The sequence below is a fragment of the Triticum aestivum genome, chromosome 5A (assembly GCF_018294505.1).
Source record: "Triticum aestivum cultivar Chinese Spring chromosome 5A, IWGSC CS RefSeq v2.1, whole genome shotgun sequence".
In the NCBI taxonomy this organism is placed as follows: domain Eukaryota; kingdom Viridiplantae; phylum Streptophyta; class Magnoliopsida; order Poales; family Poaceae; genus Triticum; species Triticum aestivum.
Window position 1 is genome coordinate 665,339,448 of NC_057806.1, and position 27,156 is coordinate 665,366,603.

At 45.1% G+C, this 27,156-nt stretch overlaps 1 protein-coding gene, 1 long non-coding RNA gene, 8 other non-coding genes and 2 pseudogenes across 11 annotated transcripts; all 12 read right to left on the bottom strand.

The window, feature by feature from the left end:
* Positions 1–1,770: 1,770 nt before the first annotated feature.
* Positions 1,771–1,844, bottom strand: LOC123109309 (small nucleolar RNA Z267). Its single transcript, XR_006452554.1, has one exon. It is a non-coding gene; the product is annotated as a small nucleolar RNA Z267 (small nucleolar RNA).
* On the bottom strand, positions 1,791–5,258 carry LOC123105795 (uncharacterized). The gene is made up of 2 exons (XR_006451004.1): positions 4,531–5,258; positions 1,791–4,448 (listed from the first exon to the last, which is right to left on the bottom strand). It is a non-coding gene; the product is annotated as an uncharacterized lncRNA (long non-coding RNA).
* LOC123109318 (small nucleolar RNA R44/J54/Z268 family) lies at positions 1,989–2,078 on the bottom strand. Its single transcript, XR_006452559.1, has one exon. It is a non-coding gene; the product is annotated as a small nucleolar RNA R44/J54/Z268 family (small nucleolar RNA).
* On the bottom strand, positions 2,374–2,494 carry LOC123109117 (small nucleolar RNA SNORD14). Its single transcript, XR_006452411.1, has one exon. It is a non-coding gene; the product is annotated as a small nucleolar RNA SNORD14 (small nucleolar RNA).
* On the bottom strand, positions 2,539–2,675 carry LOC123109392 (uncharacterized; annotated as a pseudogene).
* On the bottom strand, positions 2,728–2,908 carry LOC123109306 (small nucleolar RNA Z112). The gene has a single exon (XR_006452551.1). It is a non-coding gene; the product is annotated as a small nucleolar RNA Z112 (small nucleolar RNA).
* On the bottom strand, positions 2,948–3,042 carry LOC123109312 (small nucleolar RNA Z152/R70/R12). The gene has a single exon (XR_006452556.1). It is a non-coding gene; the product is annotated as a small nucleolar RNA Z152/R70/R12 (small nucleolar RNA).
* LOC123109198 (uncharacterized) lies at positions 4,498–4,586 on the bottom strand (annotated as a pseudogene).
* LOC123109196 (small nucleolar RNA Z103) lies at positions 4,627–4,721 on the bottom strand. Its single transcript, XR_006452497.1, has one exon. It is a non-coding gene; the product is annotated as a small nucleolar RNA Z103 (small nucleolar RNA).
* LOC123109195 (small nucleolar RNA Z103) lies at positions 4,787–4,881 on the bottom strand. The gene has a single exon (XR_006452495.1). It is a non-coding gene; the product is annotated as a small nucleolar RNA Z103 (small nucleolar RNA).
* On the bottom strand, positions 4,954–5,052 carry LOC123109189 (small nucleolar RNA Z103). The gene has a single exon (XR_006452487.1). It is a non-coding gene; the product is annotated as a small nucleolar RNA Z103 (small nucleolar RNA).
* A 1,141-nt stretch (positions 5,259–6,399) lies between the features above and the next one.
* On the bottom strand, positions 6,400–7,753 carry LOC123108294 (transcription factor bHLH52-like). 2 transcript variants are annotated; one of them, XM_044530117.1, is made up of 2 exons: positions 6,996–7,753; positions 6,400–6,926 (listed from the first exon to the last, which is right to left on the bottom strand). In XM_044530117.1, the coding sequence occupies exons 1-2, from the start codon at positions 7,599–7,601 to the stop codon at positions 6,723–6,725; spliced, it is 810 nt and encodes a 269-aa protein (XP_044386052.1). In that variant the 5' UTR covers positions 7,602–7,753; the 3' UTR covers positions 6,400–6,722. The 2 variants fall into 2 exon arrangements, with proteins under 2 accessions (XP_044386052.1, XP_044386051.1); XM_044530116.1 differs by having other exon boundaries at positions 6,400–6,929.
* Between the last annotated feature and the right edge of the window lie 19,403 nt (positions 7,754–27,156).

Below are 27,156 nucleotides of genomic sequence, written 5' to 3' on the forward strand. Positions count from 1 at the left end.
AGTCTTACGGTCAAATGATTCTCCAAAATCAACATAGTTGATGGAAATTTCCTGCTCCCCTAGTGACTCTTCGTGATTTCCCAATACGATCGAGTCTGGGTGTTCCGATGTCCCAGTCAGTTTGTGCACACTAGAACTAGGTTGTGGAGGTTGCCCTTCCACTGGGTGTAAACTACCCATCAAGTGTTTGTCAACGTTGAGTTGACCTGCATTTACTGACTCCAAGGTTTTTCTCCTTGATTTCCTTTGCTGCTTGCTAGAAGCATGCTCCGGGTCAGAGGCCATACTACTCCCCCTCTTTTTAGGAATAGGGAGTTGAGTGGTTTTTATTGGTACCTCCACTCTTTCTGGCGCTTTTCTGGCCGGGTTTAAGGATTTTGTAACACCTTTCAAATCAGTAAATGAATCTGGCAAATTATTTGCAAGATGTTGCAAATTAAAGATCTTCCGAACTTGAAGTTCGGTCTCATGGGTACGTGGATCAGAAGATGAAATGGAATGAGCATTCCAATCAATTTTTGGGCATTCTTTCTGGTACTTGAAATCTCCCCCTAATGCCGAAAAATGTTCCTCATTAAATATGCAATCAGCGTGACGGCATGTGAACAGATCCCCAATCAGGGGTTCCAGGTACTTAATAATCGACGGTGATTTGTACCCCACATAGATCCCCAACTTCCTGTGTGGGCCCATAAATGTCCGCTGTGGTGATGAGATTGGGATGTACGCAACACATCCAAACTTACGTAGATGGGAAATGCCTTGAGGATTTCCACATACCAATTCCAGAGGGAAAGAACTGTGATATGCAGTTGGCCTCAATTGTATCAAGTCAATAGTGTGTAAAACAGTGTGACCCCAACAAGAAGTTGGCAAGTTGCAATTCATCAACAAAGGTCCTACAATGAGTTCGATCCTCTTAATCAATGCTTCAGCCAAACCATTTTGTGTATGGACATATGGCTGAACTTCAATCCCCAAAGCCATGCAATAATCATTGAAAGCACGTGAGGAAAATTCTGCAGCATTGTCCATTTGAATTGATTTAATTCGACTTTCAGGATAATGAGCTTGCAACTTATTATCCAAAGGATGCCAATGGATCATATGGAAAAATTCCTAAGGATACCAATCCTACAAATCAAACGAGCATCACAGGAAAAATTCTCAAGGGTTTAAATCCACCAAAAATCCTATGCAATTCCTTTGAATCAAAGGAGCCCTTAACTACCGCGAGTCCCATATCCCAATTCCCATGCGGAGATCCCACCTGCGCGGCCAGCGAATTTAAAAGATGCCTGCCGCCCTCTCGATGGTGCCAGCCGGCGACACGGAGAAGCCAGTACTAGCGGAGTAATCAGACGGCTTCAATGCACACTCGAGGGAGGGATGGGGGCGGTGGGATGGGGTTGTGCGAGGACACTTGAGGGAGAGGATGGGGGCGCCAGTCCACTCCACTCCTGGCGGAGTCATCAGACAATTTCTATGGACGCTCGAGGGAGGGATGGGGACGGAGGGCTGGGGGTTGTGCGAGGACGCCCGTGACGCCATGGGCAACAACCTCATCTGAGGGAGAGGATGGGGGCACCAGTAACCGCATCTGCGCATGCTCAGATACTGAACGGATGGTCAGTTTTTGGCGCCAAAATCGATTCAGGTCCTGTGTAAAAATCAAAACAGTGGATTTCTGAATTGATAGATCAAAACAAAAATAGAGAAATGTGGATCTGTCTGTGCTAACTTCATACAATGGCAACAGTGGATTGATTGCAAATGCCTCAGATTGTAGGTTCATTTCAAAGCAAAACGCTGCAAAGTATATTTAACACCATCACCGGCAGTTTGCTCCAACCAACTTACTAAACCAAGCTGATAGCACCAACAAAATCCCAAACAAAATGATAAACTAAGAAAAGCTGCCTCACTGGTGCTGACAATCAAAGCAGACGCAAGAAAATAACTAAAATTCGCATAGGCTTGGAAAACGGATAACATCAGAGAGATTCCCATTATAGACTTGGTCTATCATACCCATTACATGGTTCTGATGTCCCTGTCTTGGTGTCATCACCTGCTTCCATGGATTTCCATCCAAGATCCGAATTAGACAACTAACAAAGAAAGAACAATGAATAGAGAGACAACAGTTGCCACCCTATTTAAGATTAATAATGTTTAACATCAAAAGAATCTAAAATTCAGCTTATATTTACCACAGTAAATGATAGACCATCATGAGATAATTATTATACCGTATTAACATTCCAAAGGTAAGGCCAACCATTTGTCAACCAGTTCCCTGAGAGAGTGAAATATATCGGCAAGAAAGATCAGATGCAACAAAAACAACAAAATAAACTAGGGAAATCATCATGGCTCAGACATCCAAGGAAGGAATTAGCAGCATTAGCTCTCAAGCCTGACAGGGCGAAAGCTCTTAGGCGGCATCTGCGAATGTTTTGGGAAACAAGCCTTAGTTCTATCATCATTGCCATTGATTTCCTAGAAAAACTACAAAAATTATTACAGCGAGGCAATACGTGTAATCACAAAAAACGGCTCTGTGTACCTACTGAATCACAGCCACAGGTTCCTATCAAATGTGAAAATCTTTGTTGGCACAATGTAGCATCTCCGGTAAAGGCATGTTGCTACCTGAGACGTGGCATCGGGCCCAAGAAAACAGGAAAAAAAGAAAGGTTGAAAGAGAACAGACATCATTGCTTAGTCCCTCAGAGACCCGTTTCAAATCACACACACAGCTGAATCAGGCCGGTGCAAATGGTATTCCATCCCAGAGCAAACCACAGAGGTTATGATACAGGAATGGACACTTGCAGAAGCAGAGAAGCGGCTGCTGTTTACAGTGTCATACGGCACTTCCTGGTCTAGTGCTCTTCCCAGGGACAAGATGTAGTACAAAAAGGAAAGAATGACAACTTCAAGCAGTGCTCAGTGGAAAGAGAAGTCGTTTTTTGGTTTGGAGGCTCATGGTGACAGATGCCACCACTGCCAAATACCTATATGAATCATCACCACATCACAAAATCAGAGGAAACGGAAATGAAATAAACAGAAGATGATGGAAGGTAAAGGCTTCAGTCTGTGTAAAAACATGAATCGATAAATGGCGGATGAATCCGCGTCACAGAAATATGCTAAGATCCTTTCGGACCTGAATCACCACCAGTCAACAATATCCAATTCTATTCACACGACAGAAAGAAAGGAAAAATAAGCAACAAAAAAATAGATTAATTTGGATAGGGAAACTATCATTCTGCTAAACATGTCTAGTACATTGTACTCCAGCACTTGTGAAAATGTTTGTGTGCAAAAAGATAGAGGCACCAGAAAGGATCATCATCTCTAAAGCCTGGCAGGGTGAAAACCCTGAAGGCGGCATCTGCAAATGTTTCGAGAAACAAGCCTTGGTTCTATCATAATCACAATTGATTTCCCCAAACATCCACAGCAAATATTATAGTTAAGTAAGCTCTGTCTATTGACTGAATCGCAGCACAGCAGACAAAGTAACATTAGAGAAAAACAGAGACAAAATAAACAATAAAAATTATGAAATCTGGAAGCACTGCTCAGTGGAAAGATAAGTAAAAGCTAACGGTGACAAATGCCACCACTGCCAAAAACCTATATGAATCACCATCACATCACAAGAATGACAATAAACAATAATGAATTCAACAGAAGAGAATGAAAGAAAAGGCATCAGTGCTAACACCATGAATCAATATCCAGCGGTCAAATCGACCTCACCAGAATAAAGTAAGATAACACTCCCTCCGGTCCTTTTTACTTTGCATATAAGAATTGTCTGAAGTGAAGTTTGACCATATTTATATGAAAAAATATTAACATCTAAATTTCTAAATTTATACAATATGAAAATTAAAGTCATGACGCATCTAATGTTGTTGATTTCGCATTATGAATGCTAGTATATTTTTCTATAAACTTGGTCAAAGTTTACGAGGTTAAATCTTATATGCGAACTAAAAAGGACCGGAGGGAGTACATCCCTTGGAAAATAATGATTCATGGAAATATAATTACTTGTTACAGTTTATTAGTGTATAATACACATGGTCAACCTTAAAACAACTACTGTGCATACAATTTGAGTGCAGAATCACAGTGAGAACAATTCCTGTATCCAAACCTGAATGGATGCAAACCGAAATAAACTGATTTAGCAAAACCGTGCACCCACTGAAGTAAACTAGTTTCCATCAGTCGGATCATTTCGTACAACTCTAAGGTTCAACATGACTCAAGGTCAACAAACTGGATACAACACATTAGAGCTGCTTTTCCTGAGATTTTCCATTAGCTTTTGAATCAATTAAGTAATTTCGATGCTCGATGAATCATTCTGTAGCATCAAAGCATGAGATTGAGAACTCTCATTGTGCAGCGCTTCACATTAGCTGTCGCAAAGAAACATAAGCAAGTGAATAGCAAGTGGCAAAAATTTAAATCGATCAGACCTGTGGCTTGATAAAGGATTACATGTGCGCGCAGTATAATCATAGTCAATCATTTGAGGATAGAATCCTCACTTCCATTAAGAGAAAAATTAGTTTGGGGAAAATAATAATAAAGTGGATGGATCAGATTTCTGGCTTGGAATCCTGATGGGATTACATTTGCGCATAGTATAATCATAGTCGATCATTTGGGGAAAGGATCCTCACGTCCATCCAAATTTAGAACGATAATAACAATAAACAAAAATCGAAGAACAGGAATAAAATATGGAAGAACCATGGATCAGATTTCTGGCTTGGAATCCTGATGGGATTACAGTTGCGCACAGTATAATCATAGTCGATCATTTGGGGAAAGGATCCTCACGTCCATTCAATTTGATTTCACGACAAATAAATAAGAAAGAAAATACAACAAAGGGAGGAGCAGAGACAGTTCGATGAGATGGATCAGATTTCTGGCTTGGAATCCTCTGATAAAGGATTACATTTGCGCACAGTATAATCATAGTCGATCAGCTGGGGAAAGGATCCTCACTTCCATCTACATCAAGAATTCAACAGAGAAGCCCAAGAGAATAGAACAGGGCAGCAACATCAATCACATAATAAAACGAAAGTGACAGATCTGACGGGGGATGCATCAGACGAACGAAACGAATCGAACTGCCAAGAAGATAAGACCGGTAGAAAAAAAGCTAAAAGATCTACGCAAAGCAAGAACAAGACGACCGGGCGGCCGCCGGAAGACCATGGGAGGACCATGGGAGGCTGGAGGACTGCGCTATATATGGGGGTTGTGGGCGCAGGAATCCTAAACCCTAGCTCGCATCGCATCGAACGGGGGAGGAACCGCCACGTCTGCGCGTTGGATTAGTTTTTTTTTTTTTTTGCGTTCCCTCCTGGTGGTACTAGCGACGGCGTCGGGAGTTGTTCGGGCCTTGCTATAACCCGGCCCATCGTATAATCTGGGCCTGTATTAATTAACTTTCCCGTAGCTCGAAAAATAAATAATTAACTTTCCCATCGATCGCTGAAAAAAGTTAATTTTCCAACCGTTATCTCAAAAAAAATTCCCGTCGCTACGCCCGCTTGATTTTCCATTGCAGGAGCCAACCTTGCAGTGTATCCTGCAATCAGGAAGTTACCATGCTAATGCACGGATAAACCAATGTAGAAGCACCTCCTGAACACAACTTTCGCCAATTCCACAACAACGACGAAGGGGACACCACGAAGATGGGGGAGGAGCATGAAGCACGAAAAATGACCTGATGCACTAGAAAGGCATTCATGGGGAGGAAAGGATGCCAAATCCTCGTCGATGCCGCAAAAATGGATGATGGGACGTCAACTCGGTCCCTAAGTGTCAAACTTCCACTATTGACTCCACTAACTACCCTCAACAACAACTCAAAGAGCACGAAGACGAAGACCATCCACGACCACTGTCCCAACCATCAACATGTTAAGATCCAATCATAGCCACCTATCATCAAGGAAGATGCGTGCGGCCACTAGTACCACAACAAAAAGACGCGAATGTCCCTGCACAAATCCTAAGGACACTCCAATAGGTGTTGGGATAACCAAAGCTTCGAATGAAGATATAGAGGAAACTTACTCGACCAAGCCCGAGCCAAAGTCATGGGCAATCAAAACCCTTGCTAAAAAAAGTGTACTACTGAATACACATGGAACGAAGGGCTCGCGTTGCCCTGCCTCCCGACGCCGCCCAAGGGAAAGAAACCGGGTGCGCTGGTTTTCGGCCCTCCTTCTCTCTCCTCTATCTAAATTGGTTCTTGGTGGCTACGGGGAGAACGACATCACAAAATATATTTGAACTAAAAGTCACCAAATCTATCGATAATCATATATTCATATGATGCGATCCATCGTCCCATACATGCCCTTACAAAATCGAGCGGTGTTCAGACGGTGTCATGCGGTGTTACTACATTTAGCTTGAATCAAACAGATCTAAATTAACCGTGATGCCTACACCTAATTAACCTATCGATTAGCTATGCACACACATGGATGCATCTTATCAGAACCAAAAAAACACAGGGATAGCAGCGGCGGCGCATGCACGACGATTGTTGTCTTCAAAAACCGACAACGACCCACCGTGCGTGCATGGTCGAGACGCACACGGTCACGGATGCGCAGCGCGCGCGTTGCTGCCGTGGTCGGAGACTCCGCGTCCGGCAGCTATTGCTCCGGCAGCGACTCGTTGAACCGGGTGAGGTCTCTGATCAGCGGTGCGTTGGACCTGACGGCCTTGTCCTCGGCCATGGCCTCCACCAGGTTCCTCGGCACCAGACACTTGCCCTCCGCCGCCAGCCGCTCTTGCACGCCGCCGCAGGTCAGCAGCGCGTGCATTCGCTCTCTCGCCACGGGCGGTACGATCTTCTCCTGCTGGAATTCAATCAGTTAAGCGCACAAGAACAGAGGAATGTCGCGGCGGTTGCTGCTGATCGTTACCTCGAGGGTGCGCATGAGCGCGAGCACGCCGACCTGGGCCTGGAGGAGCTTCACGTGGCGGCCGGCCTCCTGCAGCATCTCGGCGGTGTTCAGCCTGTGGCCGCCGGGGACCAGGCGCGACAGCTCCGCCGTCTTCTCGCTGATCCGCCTCCGGCGCTCCCTCGCCGCCGCGCTTGGCGCGGTCTGGCCCACGCGCCCGTTGCCCTCGGTTCTCCTCGCGTCCGCTCCGCGCACGAACCCCGCGTGAGGCGTCTGCGGCGGGGGCGGGGGCAGTGGCAGGACGAACTCGGTCGCGAACTCCGGCCTCCATGGCTGGCCATCGACGCCCTCGAAGTCGAGCCACGCGTGGCCGTCGTCGCCGCCGCCGCAGCCGGCTCGCGGCCTCTTGGCGCACGGCTGCAGGTCGTCGACGTCGGCGCCATCGTCGGGGTCGACGGGGCTGAGGTCGAGGAAGCCGTCGATGCCGGCGTCCATGGCGGGGTCGATCGGGTCGCAGAGGAAGCCGAGGAGCGCGTCGGCGACCTCCGGGTCGGCGGCGGCGTCGAGGTGGTGGGGCAGCGGCGGCGCGGTTGCCAATGGAAATGCCGGGTGGAAGCTCACCGCCATGGACGACGCGCGCGCGCGTACTGGAGCGTGGGCGGTCGGTTGCTGTCGCGCGCTGGCTTGCAGCCTACAGCCTACACGGAGAGCAGAGCGTCAACTGAACCGCCTTGGACAGAAGAGGGAACCGTACGCTGTGTGTTAGCAACTGCCGGCAATTAGCGGCGCCGGCAGGTGGGCCCTATCCGCCTCGCACGATCCGCACTTCTCCCCGCTCTCTTCGCAACCGCCCTCACCAATTTTCTCGCCACCACCACCGCGCCGTTTCCCCCTCACAAGCGCGCGCCAAAGGCCCAGCCTCGCCACGCACCGCGGCCCAGCTGCACGCAAGGGCGAGAAGGCGGCATCGAGGTGGGCCATGGCCGCGCGCACCCTTCGTTTCCGCCGCCGTGCGGACTGCATCTCTGTTCTCTTTTTTTTTTGTCTCGTGCCCATCCTCCTCCAAGTTTTTTCAATATTCATCGGCATACACATTATATCAGGAGTAGAACCTAGCAGAACATGGCGCCCGGTGGGAAGAGAACTCGGCGCTTTGGCAAGCATATGACCCTCTCCATTATGCTGATGTCCTTCATGAATGAAAAGCACGTCTCAAAACATGTTTCTTCGGTCTTTGAGCTCTCGCAGAGTTGTGACACATCGACAAGGCGCTCCAGAATCAATGTTTCTCATCACTTTGATGCGACACGGATGAAATCCAAGTGAAGGTCCACGGCCAGAGCGGGTGCTTCAATGCACGCTCGTGCTTCAAGGGATGTCGGGTCAACAAGCCCCTCCACCACGACAGTGGAGGCGCCCATATATGCGGGATCCTATTTGAAGCCCGCAAGCGTCAAAGGACGAGCCTTCGGGGTCTCCACACCTGCTCCCTCTTGCAAACCGCCCCGGCCTCCTGAGCTGCACACCGGTTCTGTCACGACCCCGCGCCGTGCCACCTCCGCTGGCTGCGCCCCCGGCCTCGCGGCCACGAGCTCATCAGAAAACCGCCGGGATGGCGTGCTCGAGTAGCAACACGACTGGCGACGAACAGGATGTGCGATGGCGGGTTTCCTTCGCCGCCGATCTCATCACACGCACAGTCTCCTTCTCCGACGGCGTGCTCACGCTACGGCGAGACGCTCTCCGCCTCGTTCTCTCGGACAGGCGCGAAGTTACGGTGGACGCGCGGTTTCTCCGTTCGGGGGAAATCGTCGACATCGGCGAGATTGTTTCCTTCCCGTGTCATTTCGCGAAGATTCGAGATCGACTACCGGCGGCGAGCGCTACGCCGACGAAGGAGGCGCGGGGCGAGGGACGTGGCAATGTGATACACGGGAAGGGCACGGGGCTGCGTGTGCGTGGGCCAAGTCCAGGCGAAACGGACCCAAGCCCCACTCACCGCCCGCCAATGGCGGATGCAAGCCACGTGGGAGTTGATCCGGCCATCCATCCCCATCGGCAGGTGGGAAACACTGGTATAAAGCCCCCGCCTCGCCCAATCCTTGACCTAGAGGAATCATTCTCCCACTTCTGGGCGGTGGAGAAAAACCCTAGATCGAGAAATTCGGAGTCGTTCGAGTGGTGGAAGGGCAAGGTCGGAGGGGATCCCAGATCCTTTGCGGAGGTCGCGACCGCTAAGGTACCACCTCCTCCCATGGCGACCGAGGCGGGGCGCGGGAACCGTGGAGGGGGCGGAGCGGGACATGCGAACCGCGGAGGAGGGCGGCAACCTGGCCGTGGCAACGGCCGCGGAGGCGACCGCAACAAGTTCTCATGGAAGCGGGACGAGGGAAGCGACCACACCAACTCTACATCCTCCACAATCGCGCCGGCCTTGGAGGGCGCCTCGCGGTGGGACGAGGCGGCGGCGCCCAAGCATCGCGACCAAGACGGCGGGATCTGGGTGCAGAAGGCCAAGGAATCGTCCGAATCTGGCGGCATCTCCATCGGGCATCAATCTGCTTCACCTCGGTGCCACATACAGGGAATACAAAACCCTGCTCAGGTGCCTCCGTCCAAAAAATCCATTGCCTGCCCCATTTGCAAGTCTTATGAACATCCTCTTATTCGATGCCCTCAAGCATATTGTGAAAGATGCGGCAAATTAGGACACCTTGCTTCTGTTTGTACTGAATTTCTGCCATGGGAATGTGTGGCACGGAGGTGTGCGTTCCAGGGCAAAGGGCAAGGGTTTTACTATATTCATGACTCTTGCTCCGCCAACCAGCTTAAAGAGAGGGCTAATAACATTGTGGTCACGATTGTAGAGGGAGAAACATCTACTAGACAAATGGAACTTGATTTATCTGCTTACTTAGCTACTGATTGGCGTTGTTCAGCTCATGCAATAGGACCAGGAACCTTTGTAGTGCGCTTTCCTAATCCTCGAGCAGTGGCCCAAATTTGCTATGTGGGGAAAATCACTCTTAAAACTAGCGGGGCTGTTATTCATGTTACTAAATGGTCATCTGCTGTTGGGGCTAAAGGGGTTATGGAAATAGCTTGGGTCAAAATTAGCAATATCCCTCTGGACAAAAGGAGTAATAGGAATCTGGCTTATGTTGCCTCGCTGGTGGGTGTTCCTTTGGAAGTAGATGCTGCTACCTTGCACCGTCCGGCATCTGTCAGGGTCCGGATTGGTTGTAGAAATGTGGAGGAGATTCCTGCAGTCGCAGAGGCTATGCTTGGTGATCATTTTTATGATTTCTTTTATGAAGTGGATCAGATTCTGGTGAGGGATCCTAATAGAGAGAAAAAAGTTGTTCAAGCTTCCTCTAATCCTGGTGAAAAAAATATGGAGATGGAAAATTCCTTGCTGTCAACTCCTGGAGCTAACCTGGGTAGTTTTTCCACTGGGCTTGGAGGGAAATCTCCCTGCATTCCCCAGGGGGAAAAACAGGACCCTATTGGGGAGTCGCAGGAGAGTGTGGAATCTGATGAGTCACTGCACACGACCTTGTTTTTAGATTCCTTCAATCAGGAGACAATGGATGAAAAAGTAAGAGAACAAAATGAAAATTCTGCTGTTATAAGTATGCAAAAAAACAAAAAATCTTACTCTGATATTGTGAAAAAAATCAGCAGGTTGAGAAGGTGGTTGGGGAGGCCAAGACGGCCAAAAATAATGAATACAGAGTGGAGTTTCCTGATATGGAGGGGGATATTGAAATGATCCCTGCTCCTCCCCTGGTCATTGAAGAAAATCTTCGGTTCAGTCTGAGGAATGGACATAACAAGATGGAGAGGGTTGACGAAAAGGCCAGGGCAGCTGCAAAAAAGAGAGACATCGAAGGTACTCCTCGAGTCCCCAACTCTTTTGATACGCTATCTAATCCTGAACTTATTCTCAGAGCTGTGAAAATGGGGGTAAACATCCCAGATGCTGATTTTACTAATGTTGATATCATTAGAGAATTAGAAAAATGTAGAAATGTGGAAATTGTTAAGGACAAACAGACTCAACCTGATGTGGGTGGGGGACATTTGGTAATTACTAATGCAAAAGGGGACCAAACTCCTCTTAATATGAACTGGGAGGATAATAGTGATGTGGATAATGATAACTTTGTTGTGGTCCGATCTAGGAAGAAAAGAGAGAGAAAGATTAATGTGGTGATAGCTAGACCTTGCACTAGAAGTCAAAAAGGGAGGGGCTTCCTTGCAAAATGTTGCCGGTGGATCTACTCTGCTTCCTAGTAGAAACACCAGGCAGGGGGGTGTCAAAAAGAAAAAATGAACGGTATATTTTGGAACTGCAGGGGAGCAGGTAAGAAAGGGATGACTACCTGCTCCGCTGATATAATAAAAGATCATTCCCTGGACTTCCTTGGTATCCAGGAAACTAAGAAGAAGAATTTCACCCCTAAACTCCTTAGAAAAATTGACCCTCTTGATAAGTTCAATTGGAACTGGATCCCTTCGATTGGTAAGTCTGGAGGCATATTGTGTGGGACTAGGAGAGAAACCTTGGAGATTATTTCCTGGTCGGGGGGTGAATTCCTTATGCAGACTACTTGTTGGGGAACGTGGTAATTTCAAAAAATTTCCTACGCACATGCAAGATCATGGTGATGCATAGCAACGAGAGGGGAGAGTGTGATCTACGTACCCTTGTAGACCGACAGCGGAAGCGTTAGCACAACGCGGTTGATGTAGTCGTACGTCTTCACGGCCCGACCGATCAAGCACCGAAACTACGGCACCTCCGAGTTCTAGCACACGTTCAGCTCGATGACGATCCCCGGACTCCGATCCAGCAAAGTGTCGGGGAAGAGTTCCGTCAGCACGACGGCATGGTGACGATCTTGATGTACTACCGTCGCAGTGCTTCGCCTAAGCACCGCTACAATATTATCGAGGACTATGGTGGAAGGGGGCACCGCACACGGTTAAGAATATGATCACACGGATCAACTTGTGTGTCTAGGGGTGCCCCTTGCCCCCGTATATAAAGGATCAAAGTGGGGGTGCGGCCGGCCCGGAGGAGGGTGCGCCAGGAGGAGTCCTACTCCCACCGGGAGTAGGATTCCCCCCTTTCCTAGTTGGAATAGGATTCGGGAGGGGAAAGAGGAGAGAGAGAAGAAAGGGGGGGGCGCCGCCCCCCTCTCCTTGTCCTATTCGGACTAGGGGGGAGGGGCGCGCGGCCCAGCCCTGGCCACCTCTCCTCTCTTCCACTAAAGCCCACTAAGGCCCATATACCTCCCGGGGGGTTCCGGTAACCTCCCGGTACTCCGGTAAAATCCTGATTTCACCCGGAACACTTCCGATATCCAAATATAGGCTTCCAATATATCAATCTTTATGTCTCGACCATTTCGAGACTCCTCGTCATGTCCGTGATCACATCCGGGACTCCGAACAAACTTCGGTACATCAAAATGCATAAACTCATAATATAACTGTCATCGAAACCTTAAGCGTGCGGACCCTACGGGTTCGAGAACAATGTAGACATGACCGAGACATGTCTCCGGTCAATAACCAATAGCGGAACCTGGATGCTCATATTGGCTCCTACATATTCTACGAAGATCTTTTATCGGTCAGACCGCATAGCAACATACGTTGTTCCCTCTGTCATCGGTATGTTACTTTCCCGAGATTCGATCGTCGGTATCTCAATACCTAGTTCAATCTCGTTACCAGCAAGTCTCTTTACTCGTTTCGTAATACATCATCTCACAACTAACTCATTAGTTGCAATGCTTGCAAGGCTTATGTGATGTGCATTACCGAGAGGACCCAGAGATACCTCTCCGACAATCGGAGTGACAAATCCTAATCTCGAAATACGCCAACCCAACATGTACCTTTGGAGACACCTGTAGAGCTCCTTTATAATCACCCAGTTACGTTGTGACGTTTGGTAGCACACAAAGTGTTCCTCCGGCAAATGGGAGTTGCATAATCTCATAGTCATAGGAACATGTATAAGTCATGAAGAAAGCAATAGCAACATACTAAACGATCGGGTGCTAAGCTAATGGAATGGGTCATGTCAATCACATCATTCTCCTAATGATGTGATCCCGTTAATCAAATAACAACTCTTTTGTTCATGGTTAGGAAACATAACCATCTTCGATTAACGAGCTAGTCAAGTAGAGGCATACTAGTGACACTCTGTTTGTCTATGTATTCACACATGTATTATGTTTCCGGTTAATACAATTCTAGCATGAATAATAAACATTTATCATGATATAAGGAAATAAATAATAACTTTATTATTGCCTCTAGGGCATATTTCCTTCAGTCTCCCACTTGCACTAGAGTCAATAATCTAGTTCACATCGCCATGTGATTCAACACTAAGAGTTCACATCACCATGTGATTAACACCCATAGTTCACATCGTCATGTGACCTATACCCAAAGGGTTTACTAGAGTCAATAATCTAGTTCACATCATTTATGTGATTAACACCCAAAGAGTACTAAGGTGTGATCATGTTTTGCTTGTGAGATAATTTTAGTCAACGGGTCTGTCACATACAGATCCGTAAGTATTTTACGAATTCTATGTCTACAATGCTCTGCACGGAGCTACTCTAGCTAATTGCTCCCTCTTTCAATATGTTTCTAGATCAAGACTTAGAGTCATCCAGATCTGTGTCAAAACTTGCATCGACATAACTTTTTACGACGAACCTTTTGTCACCTCCATAATCGAGAAATATTTCCTTATTCCACTAAGGATAATTTTGACCAATGTCCAGTGATCTACTCTTAGATCACTATTGTACTCGCTTGCTTAACACAGTGTAGGGTATACAATAGATCTGGTACACATCATGGCATACTTTATAGAACCTATGGCTGAGGCATAGGGAATGACTTTCATTCTCTCTCTATCTTCTGCCGTGGTCGGGCTTTGAGTCTTACTCAATTTCATACCTTGTAACACAGCCAAGAACTCTTTCTTTGACTGTTCCATTTTTGAACTACTTCAAAATATTGTCAAGGTATGTACTCATTGAAAAAACTTATCAAGCGTCTTGATCTATCTCTATAGATTTTGATGCTTAATATGTAAGCAGCTTCACCGAGGTCTTTCTTTGAAAAACTTCTTTAAAAACACTCCTTTATGCTTTGCAGAATAATTCTACATTATTTCCGATCAACAATATGTCATTCACATATACTTATCAGAAATGTTGTAGTGCTCCCACTCACTTTCTTGTAAATACAGGCTTCATCGCAAATCTGTATAAAACTATATGCTTTGATCATACTATCAAAGCGTTTATTCCAACTCCGAGAGGCTTGCACCAGTCCATAAATGGATCGCTGGAGCTTGCACACTTTGTTAGCTCCTTTTGGATCGACAAAACCTTCCGGCTGCATCATATACAACTCTTCTTCCAGAAATCCATTCAGGAATGCAGTTTTGACATCCATTTGCTGGATTTCATAAAATGTGACAATTGCTAACATGATTCGGACAAATTTAAGCATAGATACGAGTGAGAAACTCTCATCATAGTCAACACCTTGAACTTGTCGAAAACCTTTTTGCGACAATTCTAGCTTTGTAGATAGTAACACTACTATCAGCGTCCGTCTTCCTCTTGAAGATCCATTTAATCTCAATGGCTCGCCGATCATTGGGCAAGTCAATCAAAGTCCATACTTTGTTCTCATACATGGATCTCATCTCAGATTTCATGGCCTCAAGCCATTTCGTGGAATCTAGGCTCATCATCGCTTCCTCATAGTTCGCAAGTTCGTCATGGTCTAGTAACATGACTTCCAGAACAGGATTACCGTACCACTTTGATGCGGATCTCACTCTGGTTTACCTACGAGATTCGGTATTAACTTGATCTGAAGTTACATGATCATCATCATTAGTCTTCCTCACTAATTGGTGTAGTAGTCACAGGAACAGATTTCTTGTGATGAACTACTTTTCAATAAGGGAGAAGGTACAATTACCTTATCAAGTTCTAGTTTCCTCCCACTCACTTCTTTCAAGAGAAACTCCTTCTCTAGAAAGGATCCATTCTTAGCAACGAATGTCTTGCCTTCGGATCTGTGATAGAAGGTGTACCCAATAGTCTCCTTTGGGTATCCTATGAAGACATATTTCTCCGATTTGGGTTTGAGCTTATCAGGATGAAACTTTTTCATATAAGCATCACAATCCCAAACTTTCAGAAATGACAACTTTGGTTTCTTGCCAAACCACAGTTCAGATTGTGTCATCTCAACGGACTTAGATGGTGCCCTTTTAAACGTGAATGCAGTTGTCTTTAATGCATAACTCCAAAACGATAGTGGTAGATCAGTAAGAGACATCATAGATCGCACCATATCTAATAAAGTACGGTTATGATGTTTGGACACACCATTATGCTGTGGTGTTCCAGGTGGCGTGAGTAGTGAAACTATTTCACATTGTTTTAACTGAAGGCCAGACTCGTAACTCAAATATTTTACCTCTGTGATCATATCGTAGAAACTTTTATTTTCTTGTTACGATGATTCTCCACTTCACTCCGAAATTCTTTGAACTTTTCAAATATTTTAGACTTGTGTTTCATTAAGTAGATATACCCATATCTGCTCAAATCATCTGTGAAGGTCAGAAAATAATGATACCCGCCACGAGCCTTAACACTCATTGAATCTCATACATCAGTATGTATTATTTTCAATAAGTCAGTTGCTCGCTCCATAGTTCCGGAGAACGACATTTTAGTCATCTTGCCCATGAGGCATGGTTCGCAAGCATCAACTGATTCATAATCAAGTCATTCCAAAAACCCATTAGTATGGAGTTTCTACATGCGCTTTACACCAATATGACCTAAACGGCAGTGCCACAAATAAGTTGCACTATCATTTCATCTTTTGGTTTCAATATTATGATTATGTGTATCACTACGATCGAGATCCAACAAACTATTTTCATTGGGTGTGTAACCATATAAGGTTTTATTCATGTAAATAGAACAACAATTTATTCTCTTACTTAAATGAATAACTGTATTACAATAAACATGATCAAATCATATTCATGCTCAACGCAAACACCAAATAACACATATTTAGGTTCAACACTAATCCCAAAATTATAGGGAGTGTGTGATGATGATCATATCAATCTTGGAACCACTTCCAACACACATCGTCACTTCACCCTTAACTAGTCTCTGTTTATTCTGCAACTCCCGTTTTGAGTTACTAATCTTAGCAACTGAACTAGTATCAAATACTGAGGGATTGCTATAAACACTAGTAAAGTACACATCAATAACATGTATATCAAATATACTTATGTTCACTTTGCCATCCTTCTTATCTGCCAATCACTTGGGGTAGTTCCGCTTCCAGTGACCAGTCCCTTTGCAGTAGAAACTCTTAGTCTCAGGCTTAGGACCAGACTTGGGCTTCTTCACTTGAGCAGCAACTTGCTTGTTGTTCTTCTTGAAGTTCCCCTTCTTCCCTCTGCCCTTTTCTTGAAACTAGTGGTCTTGTCTACCATCAACACTTGATGTTTTTCTCGATTTCTACCTTCGTCAATTTCCGCATTACGAAGAGCTTGGGAATCGTTTCCGTTATCCCTTGCATATCATAGTTCATCACGAAGTTCTACTAACTTGGTGATGGTGACTAGAGAATTCTGTCAATCACTATCTTATCTGGAAGATTAACTCCCACTTGATTCAAGCGATTGTAGTACTCAGACAATCTGAGCACATGCTCACTAGTTGAGCGATTCTCCTCCATCTTTTAGCTATAGAACTTGTTGGAGACTTCATATCTCTCAACTCGGGTATTTGCTTGAAATATTAACTTCAACTCCTGGAACATCTCATATGCTCCATGACGTTCAAAACGTCTTTGAAGTCCCGATTCAAAGCCATTAAGTATGGTGCACTAAACTATCAAGTAGTCATCATATTGAGCTAGCCAAACGTTCATAACGTCTGCATCTGCTCCTGCAATAGGTCCGTCACCTAGCGGTGCATCAAGGACATAATTCTTCTGTGCAGCAATGAGGATAAACCTCAGATCACGGATCCAATCCGCATCATTGGTACTAACATCTTTCAACACAATTTTCTCTAGGAACATATCAAAATAAACACAGGGAAGCAACAACGCGAGCTATTGATCTATAACATAATTTGCAAAATACTACCAGGACTAAGTTCATGATAAATTTAAGTTCAATTAATCATATTACTTAAGAACTCCCACTTAGATAGACATCCCTCTAATCCTCTAAGTGATTACGTGATCCAAATCAACTAAACCATGTCCAATCATCACGTGAGATGGAGTAGTTTCATTGGTGAACATCACTATGTTGATCATATCTACTATATGATTCACGCTCGACCTTTCGTTCTCCGTGTTCCGAGGCCATATCTGTATATGCTTGGCTCGTCAAGTATAACCTAAGTATTCTGCGTGCGCAACTGTTTTGCACCCGTTGTATTTGAACGTAGAGCCTATCACACCCGATCATCACGTGGTGTCTCAGCACGAAGAACTTTCACAACAGTGCATACTCAGGGAGAACACTTCTTGATAATTAGTGAGAGATCATCTTATAATGCTACCGTCAATCAAAGCAAGATAAGATGCATAAAAGATAAACATCGCATGCAATCAATATAAGTGATATGATATGACCATCATCATCTTGTGCTTGTGATGTCCATCTTCGAAGCACCATCGTGATCACCATCGTCACCGGCGCGACACCTTGATCTCCATCGTAGCATCGTTGTCGTCTCGCCAATCTTATGCTTCCACGACTATCGCTACCACTTAGTGATAAAGTAAAGCATTACAGCGTGATTGCATTGCATACAATAAAGCGACAACCATATGGCTCCTGCCAGTTGCCGATAACTCGGTTACAAAACATGATCATCTCATACAATAAAATTTAGCATCATGTCTTGACCATATCACATCACAACATGCCCTGCAAAAACAAGTTAGACGTCCTCTACTTTGTTGTTGCAAGTTTTACGTGGCTGCTACGGGCTTAAGCAAGAACCAATCTTACCTACGCATCAAAACCACAACGATAGTTTGTCATGTTGATGTTGTTTTAACCTTCGCAAGGACCGGGCGTAGCCACACTCGGTTCAACTAAAGTTGGAGAAACTGTCACCCGCTAGCCACCTTTGTGCAAAGCACGTCGGGAGAACCGGTCTCGCGTAAGCATACGCGTAATGTCGGTCCGGGCCGCTTCATCCAACAATACCGTCGAACCAAAGTATGACATGCTGGTAAGCAGTATGACTTATATCGCCCACAACTCACTTGTGTTCTGCTCGTGCATATAACATCAACACATAAAACCTAGGCTCTGATACCACTGTTGGGGAACGTGGTAATTTCAAAAAAATTCCTACGCACACGCAAGATCATGGTGATGCATAGCAACGAGAGGGGAGAGTGTGATCTACGTACCCTTGTAGACCGACAGCGGAAGTGTTAGCACAACGCGGTTGATGTAGTCGTACGTCTTCACGGCCCGACCGATCAAGCACCGAAACTACGGCACCTCCGAGTTCTAGCACACGTTCACCTCGATGACGATCCCCAGACTCCGATCCAGCAAAGTGTCGGGGAAGAGTTCCGTAAGCACGACGGCGTGGTGATGATCTTGATGTACTACAGTCGCAGGGCTTCGCCTAAGCACCGCTACAATATCATCGAGGACTATGATGGAAGGGGGCACCGCACACGGTTAAGAATATGATCACACGGATCAACTTGTGTGTCTAGGGGTGCCCCTTGCCCCCGTATATAAAGGATCAAAGGGGGGGTGCGGCCGGCCAGGAGGAGGGCGCGCCAGGAGGAGTCCTACTCCCACCGGGAGTAGGATTCCCCCCCCCTTTCCTAGTTGGAATAGGATTCAGGAGGGGAAAGAGGAGAGAGAGAATAAAAGGGGGGCGCCGCCCCCCTCTCCTTGTCCTATTCGGACTAGGGGGGAGGGGCGCGTGGCCTAGCCCTGGCCACCTCTCCTCTCTTCCACTAAAGCCCACTAAGGCCCATATACCTCCCGGGGGGTTCCGGTAACCTTCCGGTACTCTGGTAAAATCCCAATTTCACCCGGAACACTTCCGATATCCAAATATAGGCTTCCAATATATCAATATTTATGTATCGACCATTTCGAGACTCCTCGTCATGTCCGTGATCACATCCGGGACTCCGAACAAACTTCGGTACATCAAAATGCATAAACTCATAATATAACTGTCATCGAAACCTTAAGCGTGCGGACCCTACGGGTTCGAGAACAATATAGACATGACCGAGACATGTCTCCGGTAAATAACCAATAGCGGAACCTAGATGCTCATATTGGCTCCTACGTATTCTATGAAGATCTTTTATCGGTCAGACCGCATAACAACATACGTTGTTCCCTTTGTCATCGGTATGTTACTTGCCCGAGATTCGATCGTCGGTATCTCAATACCTAGTTCAATCTCGTTACCGGCAAGTCTCTTTACTCGTTTCGTAATACATCATCTCACAACTAACTCATTAGTTGCAATGCTTGCAAGGCTTATGTGATGTGCATTACCGAGAGGGCCCAGAGATACCTCTCCGACAATCGGAGTGACAAATCCTAATCTCGAAATACGCCAACTCAACATGTACCTTTGGAGACACCTGTAGAGCTCCTTTATAATCACCCAGTTACGTTGTGACGTTTGGTAGCACACAAAGTGTTCCTCCGGCAAACGGGAGTTGCATAATCTCATAGTCATAGGAACATGTATAAGTCATGAAGAAAGCAATAGCAACATACTAAACGATCAGGTGCTAAGCTAATGGAATGGGTCATGTCAATCACATCATTCTCCTAATGATGTGATCCCGTTAATCAAATAACAACTCTTTTGTTTATGGTTAGGAAACATAGCCATCTTCGATTAACGAGCTAGTCAAGTAGAGGCATACTAGTGACACTCTGTTTGTCTATGTATTCACACATGTATTATGTTTCCGGTTAATACAATTCTAGCATGAATAATAAACATTTATCATGATATAAGGAAATAAATAATAACTTTATTATTGCCTCTAGGGCATATTTCCTTCACTACTGTCTTTGATGTGAACCTCAAATGTGTGTGGACCCTAGTGGTGGTATATGGGGCAGCCCAAAAAGAGAGAAAAAATGATTTCCTTGCAGAATTGGCTACGACATGTGCGACGATTAGTATTCCTTATGTGGTTGGTGGTGATTTTAATATCTTATGTGAAAGTGGTGACAAGAATAAAAAATTAACCTACTCCCAAAATACAGATAGCTTCAACGTCAGTCCCTGAACCTTAGAGAGATTCATATGGGAGGGGGGAAATACACCTGGTCCAATAAGCAAAAACACCCTACGCTGGAGAAACTGGATAGAATCCTTATGAACCCTACTTGGGAAGATCTATTCCCTATGGTTACAGTTCGTAAGTTGGTACGAGATGTCTCAGACCACAACCCGTTGTTGCTGTCGACGAACCCTATTAGAAAAAATCCCACCCGGTAGCGCGAATTCAAATTCGAGCTGAGCTGGCTTAAGAATGAGGATTTCTTTAGGACGGCAAAAAAGATTTGGGAAAGACCTGTGCATTCTGATGACCCTATCGATATCCTTAATATCAAGTTGAAACGCCTCAGGAAATATTATAAAGGGTGGGGGGCACATTCCTTTGGGCATGCTAGAAAGAGTAAAAAATGGATTAAGAGGAGTTGGAAAAAAATAGAAAAACAGGAAGAAGAAGGCCCCCTCGACCCGGAATCATATGAAAGGAGGACAACCCTAAATATAGAACTTAATGAAATCCTTGCAGATGAGGAACTTTTTTGGCTGCAACACTCTAATGAGCGTTGGTTACTTAAAGGGGATCAAAACACAACCTATTTTCATCGAATAGCCAATGGCAGAAAGAGAAAAAACACGATACACTCCTTTACTGATGGAGAAGTTATTATTGAAGGGACTCAAAATCTCCTTGACCATGCCACTGCCTACTATAAAAATCTTTTTGGACCAGCTAGTGGAAACTTATTTCACCTTGCCCCTGATACTTGGATGGATGAAGAAAAACTTACGGAAGAAGATAACCTGATCCTTACAAGTGAATTTACAGAAGAGGAAGTTAAAAAAGCCTTGTTTAGTATGGAAAGTAACAGAGCGCCCGGCCCTGACAATATCCCTGTGGAATTCTATAAACACTATTAGGAATTTGTTAAAAATGATATTATGCACCTATTCAAAGCATTCCACAACAATACCTTGGATGTGGCACGCCTGAACTATGGTGTCATAACACTGATTCCTAAGATGAATGGAGCAAAGAAAATACAATAGTACCGCCCAATATGCCTCCTACGATGCCCATACAAACTGATCACGAAAGTTCTGGACAATAGGGTTGCGGTATTTGCTGATAAGCTGATTAGCAAGCACCAGAATGCTTTTATCAAGCATAGAAATGTAATGGATGGAATCCTCACGCTACCTGAGGTGTTGCATCACACTCATCAAAAGAAAAAATATGGGATTGTATTAAAATTGGACTTTGAAAAAGTATACGATAAGATAAACTGGGACTTCCTGCTAGAATGTCATCGTAATCGTGGCTTTGGGGCAACCTGGTGTGGATGGATCGAACGAATCCTACATAATGGCACGGTGAGCATTAAACTGAACAATGAAACATGTGCGTATTTCCAAAGTCACAAGGGGGTCCGGCAAGGCGATCCCCATTCTCCTTTCCTTTTTAACCTGGCTGTAGAGACACTCTCGAAAATGGTTCTTAATGCACAAAAAGAGAAAATGCTAACGGGCTTAGCACCTGACTTGATTGAGGGGGGTGTGGCTATCCTGCAATATGCAGATGACACTGTAATATGTTTTGAACATGATAAGGAAGCGGCTGTGAATCTGAAGCTTCTATTGTACCTGTTTGAACTTATGTCAGGACTGAAGATCAATTTTATGAAAAGCGAAATCCTCTGTGTCGGTGGAGATGATAGTACCCTTTCCTTTTATGTTGATCTCTTTAATTGTAGTATTGGACATTTCCCAATGAAATACTTGGGAGTCCCAGTCAGTTTCTCTTCTTTGCGTAGCATAGACTGGGATTTTATGGATGAGAGGTTCCTTAAATGCCGTGAATCCTGGATTGCTAATGCAGCATCTTCGGGTGGGAGGTTCATCCTTCTCAATTCCTCATTAACTAGCATTGTCTTTTACTACATGTCTATGTTCCTTCTTCCTAAAGGGGTGATTGAGAAACTGGATAAACACCGTAAGCGGTTCTTTTGGCAAGAACATGAGGGGCGTAAACGATACCATCTAGTGAGATGGAATAGAATTTGTAGATCCAAAGAGAAAGGGGGACTGGGAGTCAAGGATCTTCATAAACAGAATTTAAGCCTCCTCACCAAGTGGTGGTGGAAGCTGGAAACTAAACAAGGGCTATGGCAACATGTGATCCGGGCCAAGTACTTTAAGCAAGACACGGTGACCTCTGTCAAAACTAAATTCAATGACTCGCCAATCTGGAAAGCAATCATGAAAACTAAAGATTACTACCTGGCTGGCAGAAAAGTGAATTTACAATCTGGAGATCTTGCTAGACTGTGGGTTGATCCAGTTGGCAATGAACCTCCCCTCCAGTTGCAGTTTCCTATGATTTATGATATTTGCAATGATCAGGATATCACGGTTGCTAAGTTCAGGGAAGGGGTGGAGGAAAAAAACTTTTTTAGAAGGCAACTCCACCCTCCCATGCTTGAGCAATGGAGTAATATCAAATCTATAGTGGGGACTTGGCCGATGACTGGCGAAGCCGACCAAGTGGTCTGGACCTTGGGGAAGAAAAGTAGGTTTACTACGAAATCTGTTTATGAATATTTGGAAAGAAATGTGGCGGGGGCAAACTACAAGTGGATATGGAAAGCAAAAATTCCCCTTAAAATTCAAATTTTCCTTTGGCAACTGTTTCAGGACTCTATCCTAACTAGAGATGTGATGAGTAGACGAAAGTGGCTGGGAAACCCTGCCTGCTCCTTCTGTGCGGAGAGAGAAACATCCCAGCATCTCTTCTTCACTTGCCCTGTGGCCAGAGTCCTCTGGAGGACTGTAGGCTGTGTACTGGGCACGGATCTGTGTCCAAGTAACATTTGGCAGTACTATTCATGGGCTTACATGTTTTTACCTGATGGGGAGAAATTTTATACCTTTGGTCTAGCAGGTTTCTGTTGGGCGATGTGGATTAATCGTAACCGTATTACCTTTGAGTCTAAACAGATGAGGTCGCCTTTTGAAGTGGTTTACTCTGCATGTGGTTTTCTTACCTACTGGGCAGGTTTGATGACAGGAGATGATCGAGAGATGATGGAGCGCGGAGCCAAGATACTGAGGACCAATGTGTCGAACATGATGCGGATCTGTGCAGCGCCGAGGGGAACCTCAAACTGAGAGCTGAATCGTTTGCTGCTGAAAGATAGTTCGTTTGCTCCTGCGTGAGTACTTAACTATATCTGGAAAAATAGTCCTTTTGCCCCTGCGTGGGCTCATGGTTTATGTCTGGAGTAACCCTCCTAAAACTTGTTGGAATTCTCCTGGTTAGAGTTAGTCGGCTGGTTTTAGGGTGTCGTTGGGTTTTCGCCCCATGGTGAGCTGCTCGATGACGAGTGCTCATTGTGGGTTTCCCAGCGATGCTTTGAGCTCGCTTCCCTTTCTAGGTCTCCTTTTGAACTCTTAAAACTATTTGTATTTCCGTTATGCTAAGTAATGGAAAGGGGTTATGCCTGGCTCAAAAAAAAGGACGAGCCTTCGCTGAAGAGAGTCACCACTTGGGCCGGCCCACGTGCGGATTTGGTTCGCTGTTATTTCCTTGTCTCTTGCGGGGTGTTTTTTTCGTTTTTCTTTTATGTATTTTTTGATTCCAGTTTTTTTTAGCCTTTTAGGCGATTTTCAGTTGTTTTGTTTCGTTTTTTCATTCTTTTGATTTGGTTCTTTGTTTTCCTTTCATCTTGTTTCTTTTACCTTCCTTTTTTTATTTTCTGTTTATGTTCTTCTTCTCTTTATTGCATATTGTATAAAAAGTTCACATCGTATTACAAAAGTCTCCATCGTATTAAGAAAATGTTCATTGTATATTATGAAATAGTTCACCTTACATTATAAAAATGTTCATCATGTATTATTAAATTGTTCAACATATATTAGAAAATGCTTATTGTGTATTTAAATTTTTTTCATCGTTTATTAATAAATTGTTCCACGTTTACTATAAAATGTTCATTTGTGTATTTGAATTTTGTTTAGTATTTTTTTACAGAAAAACTCACTCAATTTGAAAATTTGTTCAATCTATTTTATAAAAACGTTGAATGTCTTTTTAAGGACTTACCGTTGTCCTTTCTACTTTAAGCTTAGCACTGCGTTTATATCGTTCAAGGTCGTTAGCCGAGCTAGCCTCGTTAGAATCCAACATGAGGTCGGTGGTTCGATCCCACGCGGGCAATTCTATTTTATGGAATTTTCGCTTGCCTCGTGATAATTGCGCTGGCCCGTGTGCGCATTGATTCAGCGAAACTGCGACGATCGGACGCACACGGGCAGCGTATAGGAGCTCTGCCCATATCTTGGCCATTCTCCTCCGAAGTCAAGGAAAAAATATGCTATGGGTGAGAGCAACTAATCAAGGAGGAGCGCTGCTTCAGAAGCCTTCCAACGATTACTTGCGCATGAGCTAGACACGCTCTCAGCCATCGCCATGTATCATGCTCTGGGCGCTCCCTCTGGATTTTATTCTCACGTGTTTTCGGATTTTTAGATGGGTTTCTTCGGCTTTTCGGTTTTTCATCGGCCTTCTTAGCTTTTTGATGATTTTTTTATAAAAAAACTGTTTTTGCGCGAAAAAACAAGTTTATTTCCTCCTGTGAGAGGCCTGATTTTGCTTCTGCGAGAGGCACGGTCGTGCCTCTCGAGAACGAAAAAAATGTATTTACTTTTTTTCCTTTCGTGAGAGGCATGATTTTGCTTCCATGAAAGACATGGTTTTGCTTTCGCGAGAGGCATGGCTGTGCCTCTCGGAAAAAAAATTCTCACTCTTTTTTCCCTGCCGTGAGAGGCACGGTTTTGCTTCCAGGCATGGTTTTGCTTCCACCAGACGCATGGCAGTGCCTCAAGGAAACAAAAAAATATTTTCTCATTCTTTTTTCAGTGGGAGGCATAGTTTAGCTTCGATGAGAGGAACAGCCGTGCGTATCAGAAATTACAGAAAGGGAAAAAACGTGCTCCCGATTCGGTTTTGTTTGATAGAAAAGAGTTCGTCAAAACCTACCAATATGGGATCTAGTTTTGAAGATCTTGACACGTATAAACCAATGATAAAAACGATTCAAGATTTAGACGCACGGTTTATGAGATAAAACGTTTTGAATAAAGGAATCTATGAAAAAAAAGGGAAAACTCCCAGATTGCGAGAAGTGAAGCACATGCAGTGTGTCACTTGTCACAACCTGAAAATGTGGGAGTGATCTTTGAAAGGAGTATTTCGGCTATGGGTTCCTTTTTCTTCTCCATCGGCAAAACAAACTGTACAGAATGGTGTAAATTTTGTTTAGGGCAAAAGCTAAGCTTTATTGATCAAAATCCACATGGAGTGGTATACAATTCGGATTGTAAGAGTTGGCCAACCAAATGTGGCGCCCCGCACCGAGAGACAGTGCATGCTTAGCTAACCTATGAGCGTCACCGTTTGAAGAACGGCTTTCAAAAACGAAATTACAATTAAAATCTGAAGAGCAAAGTAAAATTTCTGTAATCACCGAACCATAAGAACCCTGGTTACGAAGCTTGATATCATCAACAACCTGCTTGCAGTCGGACGCGATTATTAGGTTCCCCAAGAGAAAATCATCCGCCAAAGCCAATCCTTCTGTGCAAGCAATCGCCTCCAATGTGGGTGGGTCAGTGATCCCTGGCAAGACCAACGCCGAACTGCCCAGATAATTGCCTGTCTGGTCACGGCATACTGCCGCCGCCGTCCCACGTCGATTTCGGTAGACCGCTCCGTCCACATGGATTTTCACGAATCCCTCCGGAGGTGCTTTTGGCCTTACATGTACCACTGGAATTGTTCGAGGGGTTCCCTGTAAATTGCGTTGTGGTTTTGCCTGAACCAATTCTAGCTCTTGGATGAAACTGCTGACGAACAAGAAGATAGCATGCGGGCTTTGGGTGATTCCTTCGTGTATATATTTTCGCCGAGCCGTCCAGATTGCCCACAAAGTCACCGCCACCCGAACGAAGCTGCTATGACTCAAGGATGCCATGAGAGTAAAGAGCCACTGTTTTGCATTTGGTTCCATCGTAGAGATCATCCGATCCACCGTTTCGCCGTCCTCCAAGGCCCATACACACCGCGCTACTGAACACTCAAGGAGGGAGTGTCTCCACGAGTCGTGCGAGCCACAGAAACTACAGGAGCTAGTAGTAGACATATTGCGGTGAGCTCGAACATCCTCAGTAGGGAGGGATTGTCTTGCTAATCTCCATAGGAACATCCTGATTTTTGCAGGTACCTACACATTCCAAAGCTGCTTCCATGACTTCTCCTCATTACATGCCGTCGAGGGTCCAGCCGCTCCTTCAAGCCAAGCGCCCCTTCTGTTCCGTATGGCCACCATCATTCTATACGCTGACCGGACTGTGAACTTACCATTCATTTCAAAGTGCCAAGCCCAGTAATCATCAAAGTTGCGGGTGCATATAGGAATCGCTAGGATAGCTTCAATATCCATAGGCATAAAGGTTTGTTCAACTTTTTGCTTATCCCATGAAGCCGTGCTTAAGTTGAAATAATCTGAAGCTAACCTGGGTGGATTAACAATCTTGCTTCCATAAGAGCGCATCATTTCATCTCGGAGTATCCAGTTGTCCAGCCATACATCGGTATCGTTACCATTACCGATACGTTTTATCAGTCCAAGTTTCAAAACATCAACACCTTCCTTAAGCGCTCTCCATACTTGACTTGGCCGAGAGCCCAGCTCGGCTTGAAGTATTGTTGAATTTGG